The sequence below is a fragment of the Scyliorhinus canicula genome, unplaced genomic scaffold, assembly GCF_902713615.1.
Source record: "Scyliorhinus canicula unplaced genomic scaffold, sScyCan1.1, whole genome shotgun sequence".
Classification (NCBI taxonomy): domain Eukaryota; kingdom Metazoa; phylum Chordata; class Chondrichthyes; order Carcharhiniformes; family Scyliorhinidae; genus Scyliorhinus; species Scyliorhinus canicula.
Window position 1 is genome coordinate 1 of NW_024056011.1, and position 24,040 is coordinate 24,040.

A 24,040-nucleotide genomic window follows, 5' to 3' on the forward strand; every position below is an offset into this window, starting at 1 on the left:
GAAAATCTAGAGAGGGACAGAGACAGCTTAAGTTACTGAGTAAAAACTTGGCAGATGGAACCTAATGTAGGAAATGTGAGGTTAGCCACTTTGGGAGGAGGAAGAACATAACGGAATATTATTTAGATGGAGAAAGACTGCAGGAAGCTGAAGTAACGGGGGAATTGGGGGTCCTCGTGCAGAAACCACACAAAGCAAGTTCTGCAGGTAATATGGAGACAAATTTAATGTTGACATTTATTTAAAAGGGAATAGAATATAAAGATGGGGAAGTCTGGCTAAAACTATACAAGGCATTAGTTAGTCTACACCTGATACAGTTTGAATAGTTTTGGTGCCCTTACCTAAGGAAGACAGATTGGTTTTGAAGGCAGTCCAGAGAAGGATCACGAGGCTGATCCCGAGTATGGAGGGATTTTCTTATGGGGAGAGGTTAAGTCGGCTGGGCTGTACTTATTGGAGTTTAGAAGAATGAATGCGACCCAAGTGAGACATGAAAGGTTCTCAGGGAGCTTCTTATGATAGACGCTGAGAGGTTATTTTCCCTTGTGGGAGCGTCTTGGAGCAGCGTGCAGGATCACAAAATAAGGGTTTGCCCATTTAAGACAGAAATGAGAAGGAATTTCCTCTCTCAGAGGGTAGCGAAGCTGTGGAATTATTTAACGCAGGGGGCTGTAGAGTCTGGGTTGTTCAGTATGTTCAAGGTTGAGAGAGACATATTTTAAATCAGTAAAGGCATCAAGAGATATGAGGATAAGGCGGGAAAGAGGAGTTGATGATTATCACATCAGATCAGTCATGACCTCACTGAAGGCTGGACCGGTGTTGATGGGCCCAATGGCCTACATCTGCTCGTAAGTCTTGGGGTCTATGGTCTCGCTCCATCTAAACCCAATATCACTGCTTTTCATTTATTGTTCATTCATCTACATATCATTTGCCCCCTGAAACTCTAAATGCCGAGAGTATTTAGTTAGTGGAATTACCAATCAGAACGGACCATAAATACACTGAATGCTAAATACTGACCGGGGCTCTGACACTGGAAATAGACACAATTGCTCACTTATTGCTTCAGTCTCACCGCTCACCTATTTTTTTGTGGATTGAAATTCTTAAAGGAGTTGGCAGGTCCTGATGGCTCGCCACACAGTCAAACACAGCCCCACTCAGCCAGGCTTGTGTCGAGATGTTTAATTTGCTGACCACGCTCTCAGTATCTGCCCCAGGCTGGTCGGCAATCTCTGATTTCAGCGGCTTCTTCGCTTCACTCCAGGACACGTTGACTCCATAAGGAGCATTCGAAATGACGCAGGTTAAGGTTACAGTCGCCTCCAGTAAGACCTGTTCTATTGGTGGTGGCAGTATTGTTACTGAGGCATCAGTGCAAACGGAAGAATCTGTGATTGAAAACATGAAAATTAACCCAAGTTTCAGCTTCATAATCAGGACAGCAGGATTCAGCCTTCACTCTCTAAATGGGAATAAAGCAACTTCGAAATATCAACCTCTGAAGACCGCCTTTAATCTTCGATATACAAAAGAAACCCAGCGTGTTCTGCCAAAGCTATTATAGAATCATAGATCACTACAGTGCAGAAGAGGACCATTCGGCCCATGGAGCCTGCACTGACCCTCGAAAGAGCACTCTACCTAGGACAACTCCCCCACCCTATCCATGTAGCCTCACAACCCCACCTAATCATTGGACATTCAGCGACAATTCAGCATGACCAATTCACCTAACCTGTACGTATTTGCTGTGGGAGGAAACCGAAGCAGAGGAAACCCGTGCAGAGACGGGGAGAAGGTGTAAACTCCACACAGTCACCCGGCGTCAGTATTGAACCGGGGTCCCAGGCATTGTGAGGCCTCAGTGCTAACCATTATTGTGAAAGTCGTTTAGCCCCGGTATCATTTTAATGAATCAGTATTGCAGCATTCCCAATACGATTCATAATTCCCGATCTCTGGAACACAGTCTTGAACGCTAATTTATAAATAGGTTGGATGAACGTTTCAACACTTTCCCCCGGAGCTGTTACAATAAAGGATTCAAGACACCCACTGCATCTGAAATATAATCAGCTGTTTCAGAATAAAACTGATATCAAGTCCACCTCACTCACTAAATGATTTAAAAGTAGAGGGAAACATTCTTTGCTGTTCTGATAACATCCTGAATGGTGAGCAACCCTAATGCAGCTCTTACATCAGAATGAAAGACAAACTACATGGCAGTAAATTAGAAGTTGTTCTGTGTTTTGTACTAACTTCAGTAAATTCCTGATTTGGATTAACAGCAGAATGCAGGATAATTTATTGTTTCCTCTGTTTGTGTCTCTTACCAGATGCGGTGACGTTGTGACTTTGGATGACCTCTTGATGAGTGACCTGGCAGGTATAGACCGCTTTGCTGAACCATTCCCCAGCGGAGACTGTCAGCCGACTGTTCGCCGAGAAGTTCCCGTTCACTTCACAGGCGGGAGAGGTGACAATTCCTGAACCCATGGCTTGTCCATTCTTCAGCCACTTCACGTTAATTGAGTTTGGACGGAAATCGTTGATTGAACAGACGATGGTTGCAAATTTCTGTCTTGAGATTTCTTCATTGGAACTCACGGTGAGGAGAACATTTGGATGGATGTAATTTCCACCACCTTCAAAAACACAAGTTAACATTTCTTGCAGAAGATCTTGTAACAAATAAAATGATTTATTATGTTTTAACTGTTTATCTGCAGTCAATATTTTTCGCCAAGAATCAGAACTATGCAGAGTACCATAAATGTATCATAAATAACCAAAGTTGTAAATAAAATAATCAAAGCGGTTCTGTTTGTCACAGGTTCCACAATACTTACATGGCATTTCAATACTCTTGTCTGAGCCGCTGTGTCGAACCTCACAGCTGATTTTGCTGCATCCCCCCTCTGACTCGGTGATGGTTAACTGGCTGCTCAGGGTGTAGGTTCCCTTCTTGTTTCTCACTGACGGGTATTTCTTAACTCCGTTGGTGATCATCTGCCCATCTTTCTTCCAGGTAAGACTGGTGATTTCTGGGGAGTAGTCCATCGCCAAACAGCCAACGGTTAGGGAGCCGTCGGTGTTGTGTTGCTGGCAGGAGGAGACCAGGCTGTAGAGAGTGGGCGGAGACGGTGTCGCTGGGAGAGAATGGCCGATCCAACATGTTAGACTCTGGTATTCGTGATTTATAAGTAACCAAGCATTTCATAATTTGACTAGTACTATCCTAACATTTACCGATTTAATCATACATCCACATTGAATCTTCACTCAGGTCTATCGTTGGGATTCACCTACTTTTTGCCCCCTCTTTAGAAACCCACATTTCTTTCTCCACCTCTATCGAAAGAAACACATTTTGATGTAATCTGAATGGTGTAACTTTCACTGGATTGAAAGAGAGGAGCAGAGCGTTTTCCCCATTATTTCAGCCACCATGTAATATAAAATGTGAATGAGGCCATAGTCCCGGAGACTGCTCTCTCCTTCTGAGAGCTGGCTGATGGTGATTTAACCTGAGGGTCACCACACCTCAGGCCAGGGGCAAGGTTGAGAATGGGGGTCTTTATGAACAACCTCAGCCGGTGCAGCAATTGAATCCGCGCTGCTGGGATTGATCTTCATCACGAACCAGCCGTCCGCTAACTGAGCTGTGCACGTCACAATCCAGCTCACTGAGCTGTGTACGTCACAAACCAGCTGACTGAGCTGTGTACGTCACAATCCAGCTAACTGAGCTGTGTACGTCACAATCCAGCTAACTGAGCTGTGCACGTCATAATTCAGCTAACTGAGCTGTGTACGTCACAATCCAGCTAACTGAGCTGTGTACGTCACAATCCACCTAACTGAGCTGTGTACGTCACAATCCAGCTAACTGAGCTGCGTACGTCGCAATCCAGCTAACTGGGCTGTGTACGTCACAATCCAGCTAACTGAGCTGTGTACGTCACAATCCAGCTAACTGAGCTGTGTACGTCGCAATCCAGCTAACTGAGCTGTGTACGTCACAATCCAGCTAACTGAGCTGTGTACGTCACAATCCAGCTAACTGGGCTGTGTACGTCACAATCCAGCTAACTGAGCTGTGTACGTCACAATCCAGCTAACTGAGCTGAGGACGTCACAATCCAGCTAACTGACCTGTGTACGTCACAATCCAGCTAACTGAGCTGAGTACGTCACAATCCAGCTAACTGACCTGTGTACGTCACAATCAACAGCACTTTGTGATAAAGAAGTTGTCTCTTCATTTGTATCTTTGCAGTTTTGGGAAATTCCCTTTGTTCAAACTGACTGATGCCCCCGCCTCTCTCCACCTCACTACCCCCACTCCCCAAACCAGAGAATAGTGACTTTGCTTGAAAAATACCATCGGAACGCACATTAATATAATCACAACAAAACTCTAAATTTGAGTAAGCGCAACATTCTGTAATTTTAGGATCATGAACATGAACAGCGGGAGTCGGCCATTCTGCCCGTCGAGCCTACTACCCCATTCAATAAGATTCTGGCTGTGCTGATTGTGCTGCTAACTCCACACTCCGCCTGTCACTGAGACCGGGCTGTCTGCAATCCCCCCCCCCCCGCCCCCCCGCCGCGCCCCGTGCTCTCTGAGCGTTCCCCCATTTCTCTGCAGTTCCCGCTGGATCTCTGCACCATTCGCCTGCTCCCATCACTTTCTAGCAGTTCTCGGCTCTTTTCCACGGCTCTCAGCACTTTCCCTCGACTTTGCATTTTTTTCCGGCTCATTGTGTTTTTCCCATGTGCGCTGCACTTTTCCCAGTTCTTTGGGCTTTTCCCGGTTCCTGACACATTCCGCGGGCCCTTTGAGCCCTTCGCTAGCACTGTGCGCTTTACCCCGATTCTTATCGCTTATCGCCCACTCCATGGACTTTCTACCGGTTCTCTGCGCCTTCCCTCGGTTCTCTACACTTCTCCCGGCTCTGCACCGTTCCCGGCTCCCTGCACTTACCCCGGCTCCCTGCTCATTCACCAGGCTCTCTGCACTCCCCCTGGCTCTCTGCCCCTTCCCCCGGATCTCTGCCCCTTCCCGCGGCTCTCTGCTCCTTCCCCCGGCTCTCTGCACCATCCCCCGGCTCTCAGCACATTCCTCCGGCTCTCTGTCCCTTCCCCCGGCTCTCTACACTTCTCCCGGCTCTGCACTGTTCCCGGCTTCCTGCACTTCCCCCGGCTCCCTGCCATCCCCCGGCTCCCTGCCATCCCCCGGCTCTCAGCACTTTCCTCCAGCTCTCTGCCCCTTCCGCCGGATCTCTGCCCATTCCCCTGGCTCTCTGCGCTTTCCCCCGGCTCTCTGCGCTTTTCCCCGGCTCTCTGCACCATTCCCCGGCTCTCTGCACATTCCTCCGGCTCTCTGTCCCTTCCCCCGGCTCTCTACACTTCTCCCGGCTCTGCACCGTTCCCGGCTCCCTGCACTTACCCCGGCTCCCTGCTCATTCCCCCGACTCTCTGCCCCTTCCCCCGGCTCTCTGCTACTTCCCCCGGCTCTCTGCGCCTTCCCCCGGCTCTCTGCACCATCCCCCGGCTCTCAGCACTTTCCTCCAGCTCTCTGCCTCTTCCCCCGGATCTCTGCCCCTTCCCCCGGCTCTCTGTGCCTTCTCCTGGCTCTCTGCGCTTTCCCCCGGCTCTCTGCCCTTCCCTCGGCTCTCTACACTTTCCTCCCCCTGTCTACACTATCCTCCGGCTCTCTGCGCTTTCCCCCGGCTCTCTGCACCATCCCCCGGCTCTCTGCACATTCCTCCGGCTCCCTGCTCATTCCCAGGCTCTCTGCACTTCCCCTGGCTCTCTGCTCCTTCCCCCGGCTCTCCGCACTTCCCCTGGCTCTCTGCCCCTTCCCCCGGCTCTCTGCCCCTTCCCCCGGCTCTCTGCACCATCCCCCGGCTCTCAGCACTTTCCTCCAGCTCTCTGCCCCTTCCCCCGGATCTCTGCCCCATTCCCCCGGCTCTCTGTGCCTTCTCCTGGCTCTCTGCGCTTTCCCCCGGCTCTCTGCCCTTCCCTCGGCTCTCTACACTTTCCTCCCCCTGTCTACACTATCCTCCGGCTCTCTGCGCTTTCCCTCGGCTCTCTGTCCCTTCCCCCGGCTCTCTACACTTCTCCCGGCTCTGCACCGTTCCCGGCTCCCTGCACTTACCCCGGCTCCCTGCTCATTCCCCAGGCTCTCTGCACTTCCCCTGGCTCTCTGCCCCTTCCCCCGGCTCTCTGCCCCTTCCCCCGGCTCTCTGCGCCTTCCCCCGGCTCTCTGCACCATCCCCCGGCTCTCAGCACTTTCCTCCAGCTCTCTGCCCCTTCCCCCGGATCTCTGCCCCTTCCCCCGGCTCACTGTGCCTTCCCCTGGCTCTCTGCGCTTTCCCCGGCTCTCTGCCCTTCCCCCGGCTCTCTACACTTTCCTCCCCCTGTCTACACTATCCTCCGGCTCTCTGCGCTTTCCCCCGGCTCTCTACACTTTCCTCCGGCTCTCTGCACTTCCCCCCGACTCTCTGCCCCGTCCCCCGGCTCTCTGCACTTTCCTCCGTGTAAGTTAGAGTGAATAGGTGAGGCTGGGTGAGTGAGGGAGGATTAGAGAGCGATGGTGGGTTAGAGGGTGAGTGAGTCAATGTTGCCCAATTAGGGTGGGAGATGGTATTTGAGTGAGGAGGAGCGAGAATGTGTAAGTGAGGGTGGGTTACTGAATGAGGGTATGTGGGAATGAGTGAGGGTGGGTGAGTGAATAGGGGTAGGCGAGCGAGTGGGAGTGGGTGAGGGTGTGTGATTGAGGGTTACGAGTTAGGTTGGGCATGTAAGAACGAGTCAATGAGGGTGAGTGAGTGATGTTGAATGCGGATGGGTGAGTGAGTGTGTGTGAGGGCGTGTGAGTGAGGGTAGGATAGTGAGGGAGTGTGTGTGAGGGTGTGTGAGTGAGAGTGTGTCAGGCTGGGTGAGTGTGTGTGTGTCAAGGAGGGTGGGTGAGTGAGAGTGTGTCAGGGAGAGTGGGTGAGTGAGAGTGTGTCAGGGAGGGTGGGTGAGTGTGTCAGGGAGGGTTGGTGAGTGAGAGTATGTCAAGGAGGGTGGGTGAGTAAGAGTGTGTCAAGGAGGGTGGGTGAGTGATAGTGTGTCAGGGAGGGTGGGTGAGTGAGGGCAGGTGAGTGAGTGAAGGTGAGTGTGGGTGAGGTAGTGAGTGAGCGTGAGACCCTGAATGAGGGTTAGTGAGGATAAGTAGGTGTTTGAAAATGAGTGAGTGAGGGTGTGTTACTGAATGAAGGTGTGTGAGGGCGGGTGAGTGAGGGTATGTGAGGGTTTGGGAGTGAGTTTGGGTGGTTTACTGAATGAGGGTGTGTGAGGGCGGGCGAGTGAGGGTGTGTGAGGTTTGGGGAGTGAGTTTGCGTGGTTTACTGAATTAGGGTGTGTGAGGGTGGGGGAGTGAGTGTGGGTGGGTGACTGAGTGAGGGTGAGAGACAGAATGAGGGTGGGTGAGGATGAGTGAGGATGGGTAGGTGTTTGAGGATGAGTGACTGAGAATGCGTGAGTGAAGGTGAACAAGTTAGGTTGGGCGTGAAAGGGTGAGTCAGTGAGGGTGGGTGTTGCTGAATGAGGATGGGTGAGTCTGTGTGAAGGTGTGACAGTGAGGGTGAGTGAGTGAGAGTGTGTCAGAGAGGGTGGGTGTGTGAGAGTGTGTCAGGGAGGGTGGGTGTGTGAGAGTGTGTCAGGGAGGGTAGGTGTGTGAGAGTGTGTCAGAGAGGGTGGGTGTATGAGAGTGTGTCAGGGAGGGTGGGTGTGTGAGAGTGTGTCAGGGAGGGTGGGTGTGTGAGAGTGTGTCAGGGAGGGTAGGTGTGTGAGAGTGTGTCAGAGAGGGTGGGTGTGTGAGAGTGTGTCAGGGAGGGTGGGTGTGTGAGAGTGTGTCAGGGAAGGTGGGTGAGTGAGAGTGTGTCAGGGAGGGTGGGTGAGTGAGAGTGTGTCAGGGAGGGTGGGTGAGTGAGAGTGTGTCAGGGAGGGTGGGTGTGTGAGAGCGTGTCAGGAGGGTGGGTGAGTGTGTGTGTGTCAGGGAGGGTGAGTGAGTGAGAGTGGGTCAGGGAGGGTGGGTGAGTGAGAGTGTGTCAGGGAGGGTGGGTGAGTGAGAGTGTGTCAGGGAGTGTGGGTGAGTGAGAGTGTGTCAGGGAGGGTGGGTGAGTGAGAGTGTGTCAGGGAGGGTGGGTGAGTGAGAGTGTGTCAGGGAGGGTGGGTGAGTGAGAGTGTGTCAGGGAGGGCGGGTGAGTGTGTGTGTGTCAGGGAGGGTGGGTGAGTGAGAGTGTGTCAGGGAGGGTGGGTGTGTGAGAGTGTGTCAGGGAGGGTGGGTGAGTGTGTGTGTGTCAGGGAGGGTGGGTGAGTGAGAGTGTGTCAGGGAGGGTGGGTGAGTGAGAGTGTGTCAGGGAGGATGGGTCAGTGAGAGTGTGTCAGGGAGGGTGGGTGAGTGTGTGTGTGTCAGGGAGGGTGGGTGAGTGAGAGTGTGTCACCGAGTGTGGGTGAGTGAGAGTGTGTCAGGGAGTGTGGGTGAATGTGTGTGTGTCAGGGAGGGTGGGTGAGTGTGAGTGTGTCAGGGAGGGTGGGTGAGTGAGAGTGTGTCAGGGAGGATGGGTCAGTGAGAGTGTGTCAGGGAGGGTGGGTGAGTGTGTGTGTGTCAGGGAGGGTGGGTGAGTGAGAGTGTGTCACCGAGTGTGGGTGAGTGAGAGTGTGTCAGGGAGGGTGGGTGAGTGAGAGTGTGTCAGGGAGTGTGGGTGAATGTGTGTGTGTCAGGGAGGGTGGGTGAGTGTGAGTGTGTCAGGGAGGGTGCGTGAGTGAGCGTGGGTGATTGAGAATGTGTCAGGCAGGGTGGGTGAGTGAGGATGAGTGAGTGACCGTGGGTGAGAGGGTGGGTGTGAGGGTGGTTAAGGAAAGGTTTATCATTGAGGATGGGTGCGTGAGGGTCAATGAGTGATGGCGAGTGAGTGTAAGTGAATGAGTGAAGACAGGTGAGGGTAAGTGAATCAGTGAAGATAGGTGAGTGAGGGCGAGTGAGTGAGTGAGTGAGTGACCGTGAGTGATAATTCCCAGGTGCTCCCAGCCCATTAGGACGATGTTTCTCTGGATGAGTTTCCGCTCAGGCTCAGCTTCCTGTTGCCTGTTGTCCACAGCCGAGCTGGGGGCTCTTCCATTCGGCTCCACCACCCCCACCTCCTCCTCTTCCTCTCCATCGATCCTGTCCTGATTCTCCACATTGATCAACTTTCAGTAACCCCGGCTGTGTAAAGTCAGACAGCAGTGTAGATCACTGGGCAGCTGCTTTAATACTTTCAGTAACACCGGCTGTGTACAGTCAGACAGCAGTGTAGATCACTGGGCAGCTGCTTTAATACTGTCAGTAACACCGGCTGTGTAAAGTCAGACAGCAGTGTAGATCACTGGGCAGCTGCTTTAATACTGTCAGTAACACCGGCTGTGTAAAGTCAGACAGCAGTGTAGATCACTGGGCAGCTGCTTTAATACTGTCAGTAACACCGGCTGTGTAAAGTCAGACAGCAGTGTAGATCACTGGGCAGCTGCATTAATGCCGATGCAATTTCATTTTCCACAAAACAATTTAGAACTGGGACAATGATCATTCCTGCAACTTAACGGATTTTCATTTTGCAAATGGGATTTTTCTGCCTGTTAAAGTCTTGTATTGTCTCACGGACAGTGTGTTGAGTTTATTCATTCTTGTGATGTCGGCGTCTCTGGCTGGGCCAGCATTTATTTTCTATCCCTCATTGCCTTTGAGAAGGTGGTGAGCTTCCTTCTTTAACCAGTGCAGTCCATGTGGGGTTTCCCCGAGTCAGTTCCATGGTTTTGAACCAGCGGCAGTGAAGGAACGGGGATGTATTTTATAGTCATGATGCTGAGTGACTTGGAGTTGAGCTTCCAGTTGGCGGTGTTCCCATGTGTCTGCTGTCCTTGTCCAGATGGCCGCTGCCATGGGTTTGGAAGGTGCTGCCTTAGGAGACATGATGAGCTTCTGCAGCGGATCTTTAGATGGTGGACAGGCTTTGGGGAGTCAGGAGATGAGTTTTTCACCGCAGGACTCCTCACCGTTGATCTGTTCTTCTGGCCTCAAAATTTATATGACTCGTCCAGATCACTTTCTGGTCCATGGTAACCTCCAGGAATTCAATGATGGTAATGCTATTGAATGTCAATGGGCGGTGGTTAGATCCGTTCTTACTGGAGATGGGCATTGCCTTCGATTGGGTGACTTGACTGTTACTTACCACTTGTCAGCCAGAACCTGAGGTAGTCTCCATGTTGCTTTATTTACACATAGATTTATTCAGTGACTGCACAGTTGCAAATTGTGCTGCGCTTGGTGCAATCATCTGAGAACAATCCCAGTTCAGACATTATGATGAAAAGGTCATTGATGAATAAGCTGAAGATGGTTTGTCCGAGGACACTGCCCTGAAGAAGTCTCGCAGTGATGTCCTGGAATTGAGATGATTAACCTCCAGCAATGGAATCCATCTACCTTGGTGCTGGTTATGACTCCAACCAGCGGAGATTGTTCTCCTGATTCCCATCCATTCATTCTTTGGTTGGGCTCCCCGAGGCCACACGTTTAAATGATGCCGTGATTTGGCGGCACTGTAGCACAGTGGTTAGCACTGTCGCTTCACAGCACCAGGGATCCGGGCTCGATTCCCACTTGGGTCATTGCCTGTGTGGAGTCTGCAGGTTCTCCGCGTGTCTACGTGGGTTTCCTCCGGGTGCTCCGGTTTCCTCCCACAAGTCCCGAAAGACGTCCTGTAAGGTGGTTTGAATATTCTGAATTCTTCCTCTGTGTACCCGAACAGATGCCAGAGTGTGGCGAAAATGGGATTTTCACAGTACCTTCATTGCAGTGTTAATGTGAGCCCACTTGTGACAATAATAAAGATTATTATTTTTATTATTGATGTGAGATTCAGTCGCTCTCGTCTGTGTATCTGAAAGTGTGTGCGTGTCTGAGTGTATGTGTGTGTGAGAGGGAGAGTGTGTTTGTGTCTATGTGTGTGTCTGCATGCATGCGAGAGATGGATCAAGAGAGTGGGAGAGAGAGTATACGTGTCAGAGTGTGTGAGAGAGAGAGTATCTCTGTGTGTCAGAGAATATCTGTGTGTGAGAGGGCCTTTGTGCGTATTTGTGCGAGCGAGAGCATATGTGCGTGTGAGGGAGCAAAATAGTGTCCACGGGAGAGAGATTGTGCGCAAAACTGTGTGTGAGACAGCATGTATGTGAGATAGCATGTGTGCCAGACATGTGTGTGAGAGCGTGTGTGTGTGAGAGAGTGTGTAACAAAGCATATGTGTGAGAGAGCATGTGTGCAACAGGGCATATGTGTGAGAGAGCATGTGTGAGAGAGCATGTGTGTGAGAGAAAGTGTGCACGAGACAGCATGTGTGCAAGAGAACATGTGTGAGAGCATGTGTGTGTGAGAGCATGTGTGCGAGAGAGCACGAGTACGAGAGAGCATGTGAGTGAGAGAGCGTGTGTGCAAGCGGGAATGAGAGAGCATGTGAGTGTGAGGGCATGTGTGTGAGGGAGCGTGTGTGCAAGAGAGCGTGAGTGTGAGAGATATGTGTGTGAGAGAGCGTGTGTGTGAGAACGCATGTGTGGGAGAGTATATGTGTGAGAGCATGTATGCAACAGAGCATGTGTGTGAGAAAGCATGTGCGTGAGAGAGTATGTGAGTCAGCAAACATGAGTGTGAGTGAGTAAGTGAGTGAGAGAGTGTGTGCGAGAGAGTGTCAGAGCGCATGTGCATAAGAGAGCATGTATGCAAGAGAGGATATATGTGTGAGAGAGCAGGAGTACAAGAGAGCATGTGTGTGCGAGAGGCCGTGTGTGTAAGAGAGCGTGTGTGTGAGAGCGTGAGAGCGTCCGTGCGAGAGACCATGCACGTCAGAGTGTGTGTTTGTGTGAGAGAGCGTATGAGTGAGAGAGTGTATGTGTGAGAGAGCGAATATGTGAGAGAGCCTGTATGTGAGATAGCGTTTTGTGTGAGAGAGATGTGTGGGACAGAGCATGTGTGTGAACGAGCGTGTGTGCAAGAGATAATGTGTGCAAGAGTGCATGTGTGTGTGTGTGTGTCTGCGAATGATTTTTTATGTGAGTGAGATTGGTAAAACTTGTAAGAGAAAGTGTGTGAGAGAGAGTGTGAGAGAGGGAGATTGCCTGTGAAAGAGAGAGAGGAATAATGTGCCTGTGCATGTGACAGAGCGAGTGACAGTCTGTTGGTGTGTGAGGGAGAGTTGTAGAGAGAGAAAGTTGGAGACAGTGCGTATGTAAGAGAATGAGAGAGTGAGGCAGTACGTGTGGGTGACCGAGTGTGTGTGTGAGAGAGAGACTGTGTGTTTTTGAAGAGTGTATGTGAGAGTGTCTGTGAGAGAGTGTCTGTGTGTTTGAGGAATAGTCCGGGTTTGTCGGAGAGAGGGAGTATGTGAGGGAGAAACAGTGTGTGGATGAGAGAGTACTTAGCATGTCCAATGTCACTCTGAAACACAGGGGAACGAATCATTCAAACTGCTCGATTCTAATTGATAAATGGTCAACTTACCAGAATAAGAATTCAATACCCTCTTTGAAATGAAACTGATATTAATTTCAAACTCCCTTCGCCTTTCAGCTATTTCTCCTGTCTGTCTGAACTGGGCACAATGTATTATCACTGAGAATGTTCACATTAAATATAACAGATTGAGGGCAGTTTAATGTCCGTGACAGAGATCCAGTGTTTGCTAAGAAATAAACAAACCAGGAAACATTCATATTGGAAACTGATGACCTGATTTGATGCAATTTTCTAATTAAATATAATCAATAAAACAATCGAGGCGGGCCACCTCATCAACCTGAGTAAATAAATGTATTATTTTCTAAATTATTTTCAGTACAATTAAACATTCTCCAATAGCTTTGTTATGGCACGCCAGTGTACTACTCAATTGTAGGCATTAATTTATGTTGAATTAGTTAGTACTAATGTCACGTTGCAAGTTATTGCCAATTGTCAATTAGTTGACCTGTCAGCTGATTTGTACTGTTTAATATAAATAATAAAAAATGGTTCTCTGTAATTCAAAACCTGCTCCTGCCTGAAATTTGCTAAATAATTTTTATTTAATTAAATATTAAACTTCAAATTATCGGATGGAATAATTCAGACATGTGTAATATATCATCTGTTTGTTAAAGCAGTACTCCCAAATTGCGAAACTGTTGTAACTCGAAACTATATCTCTAACAATAAAGGCCCTGGTAGTTTGTGATCAATAAAAGTGTTTCCGAGATTTAATCATTCAGGCAATTCGATTAACTTTATTATTGAAAATATTGCTTAATTAATGAGTGCAAAACGTAATGAAAACTACTGAGTTCGATCCTCTACAGCACTGAAACATAATGAGAAAATGATGGAGAAATGTTCTTGTTCAATTTATGATTTAATAAGAAATAAGCTTGAGGCTCAGATATAATCTATTCTTCTCTTGTGTAATTTGTTTTATTTCTATAATGCTATATTGTGTACAGCACAGCTATGCGAGATAGGACGTTATTATTTTTTGCAAAGCTAATATTTTCCTTTTGTAATTAAATTAATCTCTTTGCATTTCAAGCTTTTAATGTGTCTCCAGCAATGAGCAGTATGAACATTCCTACAATTTAGATAAAATCATAAGAACAATTCCTGCACTGTCAGCGACTTCCGCCTCTGAGAAACTCTTTATGATTAGATTAGAGACAATGACAAATGACGCTGAAGAGATAATATTCGAGCTTCTGTACATAAGTAATACAATAATCGGATACATAAATTGCCAAACTGCAATATAAAACTCCTATTTAAGTAACTGCAAACGTAATCAGAGAAATAAAAAATAATTCAAATATAACTTGTGCAATTGAACAGTGCTGTAGAATCAGTATGTTATTATTAAAACAGTTTCATAAATAATCACAAAATATTCCCAGCCCAGAAAATTTTCCGGCCATGCTAATGGTGTGCAGAGCACAGCAGAATTGTGGAAGGCGAGTGATCATTAATGATATTAATATGAAAACATATTTGGATAATATGGTTATAACATGTCATTATAATTGTTTAAGTTATATTAATTTTACTCACTAATTTGAAAACGTTTTAATTAAATAGTTTCAGATTGCAGTAACGAATTGCATTCTTAATGACACCATGGTTTAGTTTAATCAGTCACCATTAGGTAAAATTTAAAAATGACTCTCAAATCTTTAATTCCTTTCTTTATTTTCGAAACCTGCCGCGTTTACTCCCTACCATTGTGCTTCAAGGAGATTCAAACGCCCAAACCTTTCTACATTTAACCAGAAAACGTGTAACTGCTCAATGTCACCCAGTTTGAACAATGCAGAAACAACGAAGAAACAGAAAACCGCTTCACAAATTGTACTTATTCAAAGTCACCCAGACACATTATCTCCTCAGCAGGAAAACACCAAAACTCATCGTAAGGACTCAACCCGTTTCATTGAGAAGCAGCTCAATTCTACATTCAACATAATCAAACGTAACATTTCACAAACATCTGAATATTGAATCCAGCAAACCAGTTCGCCACCTAAAGTATGAATTATCAAACTAAATAGAAATACAAAACAACAGTAATATCACTGTGAGTATGTGGGGTATGTCCAAAATATTTTTGTAACTTTACCACATTTTATTCCTATTGAACCATATTTCAAACGCATTTAAACAGTTGGAAGGAGAGATAAAGCTGCATCCATCTATCTCACAAGATAGAACATTGAAGTAAAGCCAGGCTATGATTGCTGTAACAAATTATGTTCGGAAAGAGCATTTTAAACTGTGGCTTAGTTATCTGCAATCATCACTTAAAAAAAACACTCTAAAATCTTAACTCTTTTCTGTCTACAACCGTGCAGCAGTTTCAAACACGTGTCTTGTATTCATTCAGTTAAAAAAACGTGGAACCGCTCAATATCACCGACTTCAAAGAACATAGAAATGCCAGAACCGTTTCACAAATTTTACTCATTCAAAATCACCCAGACAGAATCTCCTGAGCAGAAAAACACCAAATTTCATCACCGAGGGGCTGAAATTCGTCTCATGGAGAACCAGCTCAAATCTACAAACACTTTCAACAGAATCAAACAGCATTTCAAGAAAATCTCCATCTAGAACCCACCAAATCTGCCTTTCAGCAAGTGAATGAACAATTAAAACAAACAGAAATATGGAAGAATACCATCAGCATTGTCAATAAGCGGGAAGTGTTCAATAAATTGACACAGACACTTCAGCATATTTTGTGAATATTGGGTTAGATTTCTAACCCTTGTGCAGGAGGTGGTAAAACCTGCAGCCACCAGATGTCACCGAGATTAAACATTGCAGAAATACCAAACTGTTTAACAGGCGTTAGGTATTTAAAGTACCCAGCCACACAGTATCCTCAGCAAATAAACATCAAATCATAACAACCAGGGACTGAATCCCTCAGCAGCATCTTTTGTCAAGAGGCAGAGAAATTCCTTTTTCAGCAGAATCACATGAAACATTGCAACAAAATCTCAATACAGCAAACCCGCAATTCAGTGAACGAATGCATAGTTAAAATAGAAAAAAATAAGTAAAACAAAGAGTCAAGTAAAACAGTTCATAAATAATGGAACAGTTCTTACCTGCAGTCACCGTCACCATGGTCCCTTGTCCCCAGTAGTCGAAGTAGTCACAGTGTCACATTCCCTGGTCTGCTCCATTCAATAACCGCACCTGCACAAAATAGATAGAAATCCACCATTATTTTAAATATTCACAAACCAGCGGCAAAGTAAACTTGTAATGAATTTTCATTAAATTAGAATTGTATCTGTGGAAATCGCTTATTGTTCAGAAATGACGCTAATGTTTTATGTTTCAGAGTAAAACATGAACATGTTATTGAAATCACTAACTAATGAGTGAATAATTGTCACAGATTTCCCATATTAATTATTGTCATTTTGTCAGTGCTGGAGATAAATAATACATCACTGTGAATAAAGTTGGATTGTAAAAGCGAGCACTGAGCCAGCCTCAGTTAATTAGTGCTGAGGGGCTTTTTGTATTGACAGTAACTGCTGTGCCCCAGTTATCACAGTGAGACACAGCGTGTCAAATACTGCGGCAGACTGTTAACTGTAAATACAGAGATTTAATTTCACTGTTCACTCAAAAAACTAACCATGTCTCTTCCAAGAGCGAATGGGTGAGTTATTTCAGCTTGTCCGGGTCATTACATTTATAAAGAGGATCCGAACACTTTTAAACCTTCTGTGCACATTTAGCGAGTCGGTCAACAGAGATAAAGTGGAAGATTTTAATACATTTTTCCAAACTAATATTATGTTTTATTTAAGCCTCATTTGCCTTGACAATCCTTCTGTGACGCTGATCACAATTTGAACAAACTCTTTCTCTGAGGTTTTTGTATGAGGATGTCGCTGTGCACAGCACTGTGACCCACTGTAGTCACAGTCACAGACACCCGCACAAAAACTGCACTCACTCTCTGTTCAGTCCTGCCGCTCAATATTCACTTCAAATACACGTTTACTTCTGATCTAATTTACAATTTGACAGCAGTTTATAAAACCCAATGTACATACGCTTTCGCCAAGAATCAGAAATAATAAAACCAGGATTATAGCCAAGTCTCTAATTGCTGAAACTGTGAACAGTAAATATAAACAGACAAAAGCTCATCCTATTAGATCGATTGGTTTGTTAGGGTTCACTGTTTATTTTCTCTGTGTGAGTTATGTAAGAAGCATCTTGTGTTTTGACTCTGATCACTGACATTAATATTACATTTGAATCAAGTGCTGACCTTCAATTTAAGGTGGACGTTGTTGAATTCCCTCTCGAGCTGTTCTTGTGCGGGTCCAGCCCTGGTTCCTCTCGCTGTGGGCCGCTTGCACAGTAATAGATGGCGGTGTCTTCGGTCTTCAGGCTCCTCATGGCCAAAGAGAAGATGCTGTTTGAAGTGTCTTTGGACGCAGTAAATCGATCTTTAATTGCTGGGGCGTAGTAGTTGCTGGATGAAGTACGGTAGTAAACCAGCCACTCCAGCCCCTGTCCGGGAGCCTGGCGGACCCAGTACATGTAAGCTCTGCCAAGATTGAAGCCGCTGGTTTTACAGGTCAGTGTCAGGGAGCCTCCGGGACGCCCGGTCTCTGCCTCCGGCTGAGTCAACACAATATCCGACTGGACACCTGTAAAAATATATCAAAAAGCCCGAGGATTAATGCTGGTGAAATGATTGGTGACTCTGGAACATTCCAGAGAGAGACTAACACTGAGACAGTAACAGTGAGAGACTTGGACAATAAAAACTACTCACGGGATAAGAAAGTCAGCAACAAACTGAGAGAAATGGCCCACCTCATCCTTCTGGTCATTTGGGGGAAATGGTTGTGTCAGGAACTCAGTGAACAAACCAGCTCCCGGACTGTTGGATTCGGGTCCCAGTGAGCGGCATTTAAATACCCGGCAGAAGGGGGCGGTTTTCCAGACGCCGCCTGTTGATTCCCTGGTGGAGGCGGCGCCTGGATCCACGTCCCACCTTCCACACCCCCAACAGAATGGACCCAGAGTTTACTGTAGGATATTCTTTAAAAAATACATTAGATCGGTATCGGTATATTTGTTTGGCTGAATGGATTCATTGTAATGTCTATCCTCATCCGAATGGAAAATTATATTTGAACATCTCGAAGTAAAATCTAATTCCATTATATATTAAGTCTCTTTATTCCTATACTTCAATATAAAGGGATGAACATAAACAGATTAAATTACATTATCAGGGAACAAATCGTCTGTCAGTAAGATTTGCAACACTCCGGGAATCTACTCCATTGCAACAATTAAGTATAATTTATCAGACGAAATGTAACTAAATGAGGGAATGAACGGCGTGTTAAATTTGCAGGGGGGGTGGGGGTGGCTATCACTGTACAATGTGGATCTGTCGACAAGAAGAAACTCCTCACATTATACAATGTCTCTCTTTACATTTCTCGATTTGCCCCTGAGCCTCAGACAGTCCTGTGAACATTAGTGGTAAAAGAAGCCGCTTGCCTGATAATTCAGCAGTGAGTTGACAGCGAAACATAAAATTAACATCAGCTTTTGACAGAGAAGTTAGTGAATCAGAACGGACAGGACGATCAGCAAAGTTATCCTTCAGCATCCAAATCATTGCCGCTAATTTTACTGACCACCGGCTGTCTAACATTCACTGGTGTTGGGAACACAGGATATCAGGACTTTGCTACATATTAAGCAATATCACAGGAATAAATGTTTTATTCTCCACTAAAGCAGGTCATGGACTGGTCAATTCTCCACTCATTGGCAGCAATAAGAGGGACTGTTAAACAATTGAAATCCAGACAAATTAAACTGTACATAACACGGTGTTTATCGTGTATAAGAGAAGACTCCATTTAAAGGAGATTAAGAATTCGGAGAATAATCTAGGAATCCCCGCGAATTCAATGCAGTTTATTTATTTTTAATTCATTTTATTTTATTTTTTGTAATTGAAGTCATCTTATTGAACTTGTGGACTGGGTCCATCAACACCACTCACTCTCACTTCATTAGGTTCTTAACAAACGGACTTCAATAACTAGAGTGACCTTTACTCAGAACTAATATAAATTAAATAGCAGTTAGTCCGTTTACTATTTTCCGATTGTGTTTAATCTCCTTGTGAACAGAACATTCACTGAATATATTTCTTTGCATGGAACATCATTCAAAACGTTTAGTTCATGTGCGACTGAAACATTTATTGTTTGAATGGATAAATCCCATTTAATCCATTCATAATCAGGCTAATCTGCCCCACACAGTATTTGGCAGCAATCCAGCCGCCTGCAGTCAGGGAGGCTCGAATGTTCAATGTTGTTTACAGGAAACATCTGGATTTATTTTCAAAGATCTGTTTCCTCAGTACTGACCTCTTGGCTGCAAGCCAACTTCAAACTCTTAACATTGTCAATGAGGACTATTTATTTATTTTTTTTATATATAATTTTTATTGGAATTTTTTACAGAAAATATAAAACATAACGACAAACAATGAAATGCAACAAAATAACCCATAATAACTGTGACACCCCCAGACCGTATCGACGCATGTATCACATCCCCCCACCCCCCCCAACCCCAATGAACAACAAAAGAACTTAAAAATATATTTAAATTAAATAAAGAAACATAGTCATTGTCCGCCCCCCCTTTCCCTCCCCCTTCCCCCCTCCCCCCCCCCCCCCACCCCCTCCCCCACCCCCCCGGGTTGCTGCTGCTACTGTCCCTGTACCCTATCGCTGAGCCAGAAAGTCGAGAAAAGGTTGCCACCGCCTAAAGAACCCTTGTACCGACCCTCTCAGGGCGAATTTGACCTTCTCTAACTTAATGAAACCCACCATGTCATTGATCCAGGTCTCCACGCTTGGGGACCTCGCATCCTTCCATTGTGGCAAGATCCATCGCCGGGCTACTAGGGACGCAAAGGCCAGCACACCGGCCTCTTTTGCCTCCTGCACTCCCGGCTCCACCCCAACCCCAAAAATCGTGAGTCCCCATCCTGGCTTGACCCTGGATCCCACCACCCTCGACACCGTCCTCGCCACCCCCTTCCAGAACTCCCCCAGGGCTGGGCATGCCCAGAACATATGGGCATGGTTCGCTGGACTCCCCGAGCACCTGACACACCTGTCTTCACCCCCAAAGAACCTACTCATCCTCGTCCCAGTCATGTGGGCCCTATGCAGCACCTTGAATTGGATGAGGCTAAGCCGCGCACACGAGGAGGAAGAATTAACTCTCTCCAGAGCATCAGCCCATGTCCCGTCTTCGATCTGTTCCCCCAGTTCCTCCTCCCACTTAGATTTCAGCTCCTCTACTGACGCCTCCTCCGCCTCCTGCATAACGTTGTAGATAACAGATATCTTCCCCTCTCCGACCCAGACCCCCGAAAGCACCCTGTCGCTCACCCCCCTCCCGGGAAGTGAAGGGAATCCCTCCACCTGCCGCCTAGCAAATGCCTTTACCTGCAGATACCTGAACATGTTCCCCGGGGGAGCCCAAATTTCTCCTCCAACTCCCCCAGACTCGCAAACCCCCCATCAATAAACAGGTCCTTCAGCTGTCTGATGCCCGCTCTGTGCCAACCCTGAAATCCCCCATCAATGTTCCCCGGCTCAAACCTATGGTTCCCCCTTAACGGAGCCTCCATCGAGCCCCCCACTTCTCCCCTATGTCGCCTCCACTGCCCCCAAATCTTGAGGGTAGCAGCCACCACCGGACTCGTGGTACACCTCGTAGGAGGGAGCGGCCACGGCGCCGTTACCAGGGCCCCCAGGCTTGTATCTCCACTGGACGCCCTCTCCATCCATTTCCATGCTGCCCCCTCCCCCTCCATTACCCACTTGCGCACCATCGACACATTGGCCGCCCAATAATCCCCCGAGAGATTGGGTAACGCCAGCCCCCCCCCCCCCCCCATCTCTACCCTGCTCCAAGAAGACCCTCTTCACCCTCGGGGTCCCATGCGCCCAAACAAAGCTCATGATGCTGCTAGTCACCCTTCTAAAAAAGGCCCTAGGGATAAAGATGGGCAAACACTGAAAAAGGAACAAGAACCTCGGGAGAACCGTCATTTTGACGGACTGCACTCTACCCGCCAACGATAGCGGCACCATGTCCCACCTTTTAAATTCCTCCTCCATCTGCTCCACCAGCCTGGTAAAATTAAGCTTATGGAGAGTCCCCCAACTCCTGGCCACCTGCACCCCCAGATATCTGAAACTCTTCACTGCCCTCTTAAATGGGAGTCTCCCAATTCCCTCCTCCTGATCACCCGGGTGTACTACAAATACCTCACTCTTGCCTAAATTTAACTTATAGCCCGAGAAGCCCCCAAATTCCGCTAACAGCTCCATCACCCCCGGCATTCCCCCCTCTGGATCCGCCACATACAACAGCAGGTCGACGGCATACAGCGATACACAATGTTCCTCCCCAGCCCGCACCAGACCCCTTCATCTCCCTGACTCCCTCAATGCCATAGCCAAAGGTTCACTCGCCAGTGCAAAGAGCAAGGGGGACAGGGGGCACCCCTGCCTGGTCCCACGGTAGAGCCTAAAGTACTCCGATCTCCTTCCATTGGTAACTACACTTGCCATCGGAGACGCGTAGAGCAGCCTCACCCATTTGATGAATCCCTCCCCGAATCCGAACCGCTCCAGCACCTCCCACAGGTACCCCCACTCAACTCTATCAAACGCTTTCTCTGCATCCAGTGCCACCACTATCTCAGCCTCCCCCTCCACTGCCGGCATCATAATAACATTTAGCAGTCTCCGCACATTCGTGTTGAGCTGCCGTCCCTTGACAAATCCTGTCTGATCCTCGTGTATCACCCCTGGCACACAGTCCTCTATCCTAGTGGCCAGGATCTTCGCCAGCAACTTTTGTGGTTGGATTCTCAACTGAAAAGGTAATCAAAGATTATCCGGGGTAGGTGAAATGTGAATCTGACGTCATGTTCGCATCTGTCACGAACTTATTGAATGTTGGAGAAGGCTCAAGGGGATACATAACCAACTCCTGCTCAACATTCGTCTGTTAGCAGGTCCGTGAGGAGGCGTCACAATCTCCTGAGTTATCGAGGGAGACACAGCATCGTTGAGCTATTCCCCAGCTCAGCGCCATGAAGGATATTACAGCGAGAGAGGCAACTCCATGCCACAGGCGGTGCACGGTACGTGTTATCAGAACAAGAAAATCGCTTATTGTCACGAGTCGGCTTCAAATGAAGTTACTGTGAAAAGCCCCTAGTCGTCACATTCCGGCGCCTGTTCGGGGAGGCTGTTACGGGAATCGAACCGTGCTGATGGCCGGCTTGGTCTGCTTTCAAAGCCAGCGATTTAGCCCTGTCCTAAACAGCCCCTAAAAACATGTCATCCAGGAGTGGAACAACAATTCGTCTCTGGGTGGGATCGAACCACCAACCTTTCGGTTAACAACCGAACGCGCTAACCGATTGCGCCACGGAGACGACAACGGGATCACAACTCTGTGCATTTCAACAGTGACGGCCAATCCTCTGATTGCCAGGGACCGAATGAGAATGCTGGCAATATTGGTCCCCTGAGGCAGTGCGGAAAATATCTGGAAGGAGCGTACACATGGTCCCCCGGGCATGGACATTTGTGAGACGTGGAATCATCACAGGCCCGTGAATTTTACAGAACTCACTTGGACAGCACCACACTTTCTTTGAAACACGTCCCTTATCCGGGAACCTCCATAACAGAAAGCAGGAAGTGTCAACATAGATTTGATGTATTTTCGATCAGAAATTCGATGTTCCGCTGAAGACTACTGGGGGCTCAGACTCATTGGCATAAGGTCGACCTAAGTTAACGGTCCTGGAAGATTTTATTATCCCCACATCTGAGAACTTTCATTACTGCTGCTCGGAAGTGGATATTCCAAGCTTAAATTTACTGTGCATCGCGACATGCTGATTAATCTCACGAATGCGAAACGGCTCCTCTATTGACCTATACAAGATGTGGAGATGCCGGCGTTGGACTGGGGTGAGCACAGTAAGAAGTCTTACAACACCAGGTTAAAGTCCAACAGGTTTGTTTCAAACACGAGCTTTCGGAGCACGGCTCCTTCTTCAGGTGAATGGAAAGGCTTGTTCCAGAAATGTTTATATAGACACAGTCAGAGATGCCCCGGAATGCGAGCACCTGCAGGCAATCAAATCATCAAAGATGCAGAGAGAGAGGTAACTCCAGGTTAAAGAGGTGTGAATTGTCCCAAGCCAGTTCAGTCGGTAGGCCTCTGCAAGTCCAGGCTTGTTGGTGGGGGCCGAATGTAATGCGACATGAATCCCAGATCCCGGTTGAGTCCGCATTCATGCGTGCGGAACTTAGCTATAAGTTTTTGCTCAGCAATTTTGCGTTGTCGCGTCTCCTGAAGGCCTCCTTGTAGAATGCTGACCCGGAGATCAGAGGCTGAATGTCCTTGACTGCTGAAGTGTTCCCCAACTGGAAGGGAACAGTCCTGCCTGTTGATAGTCGCACGATGCCCGTTTATTCGTTGTCGCAGTGTCTGCATGGTCTCGCCAATGTACCACGCTTCGGGACATCCTTTCCTGCAGCGTATGAGGTAGACTACATTGGTCGAGTCGCACGAGTATGCGCCGCGTACCTGGTGGGTGGTGTTTCCACGTGTAATGGTGGTGTCCATGTCGATGATCTGGCATGTCTTGCAGAGATTACCCTGGCAGGGTTTTGTGGTGTTGTGGTTGCTGTTCTGAAGGCTGGGTAATTTGCTGCAAACAATGGTTTGTTTGAGGTTGCGCGGTTGTTTGAAGGCCAGTAGTGGGGGTGTGGGGATGACCTTGGCAAGATGTCCATCCTCGCTGATGATGTGTTGGAGGCTGCGAAGAAGATGTCGTAGTTTCTCCGCCCCAGGAAAGTACTGGACGACGAAGGGTACTCTGTCAGTGGTGTCCCGTGTTTGTCTTCTGAGGAGGTCGGTGCGGTTTTTTGCTGTGGCGCGGTGGAACTGTCGATCAATGAGTCGAGCGCCATATCCCGTTCGTACGAGGGCATCTTTTAGCATCTGTAGGTGTCTGTTGCGCTCCTCCTTGTCTGAGCAGATCCTGTGTATACGGAGGGCTTGTCCATAGGGGATGGCTTCTTTAATGTGTTTCGGGTGAAAGCTGGAGAAGTGGAGCATCGTGAGATTATCTGTGGGCTTGCGGTAAAGCGAGGTGCTGAGGTGACCGTCCTTGATGGAGACGAGTGTGTCCAAGAATGGAACTGAATTTGGAGAATAGTCCATGGTGAGTTTGATGGTGGGATGGAACTTATTGATGTCATCGTGTAGTCGTTTCAGTGATGTCTCGCCGTG

At 47.7% G+C, this 24,040-nt stretch overlaps 1 non-coding gene and 2 gene segments (V, D, J or C); all 3 read right to left on the reverse strand.

Annotated features, from left to right (window-relative positions):
• Positions 1-1,084: 1,084 nt before the first annotated feature.
• LOC119961502 lies at positions 1,085-15,813 on the reverse strand (the record flags this gene model as incomplete). The annotated part of the segment is given in 4 exon segments: positions 1,085-1,400; positions 2,349-2,660; positions 2,865-3,164; positions 15,736-15,813. Coding segments are annotated over 4 exon segments (947 nt in total), but the record flags the coding sequence as incomplete, so codon positions are not given.
• A 1,111-nt stretch (positions 15,814-16,924) lies between these two features.
• LOC119961492 lies at positions 16,925-17,487 on the reverse strand. The segment is given in 2 exon segments: positions 16,925-17,307; positions 17,436-17,487. Coding segments are annotated over 2 exon segments (429 nt in total).
• Positions 17,488-22,092: 4,605 nt separating this feature from the next.
• trnan-guu lies at positions 22,093-22,166 on the reverse strand. Its single transcript has one exon. It is a non-coding gene; the product is annotated as a tRNA-Asn (tRNA).
• Between the last annotated feature and the right edge of the window lie 1,874 nt (positions 22,167-24,040).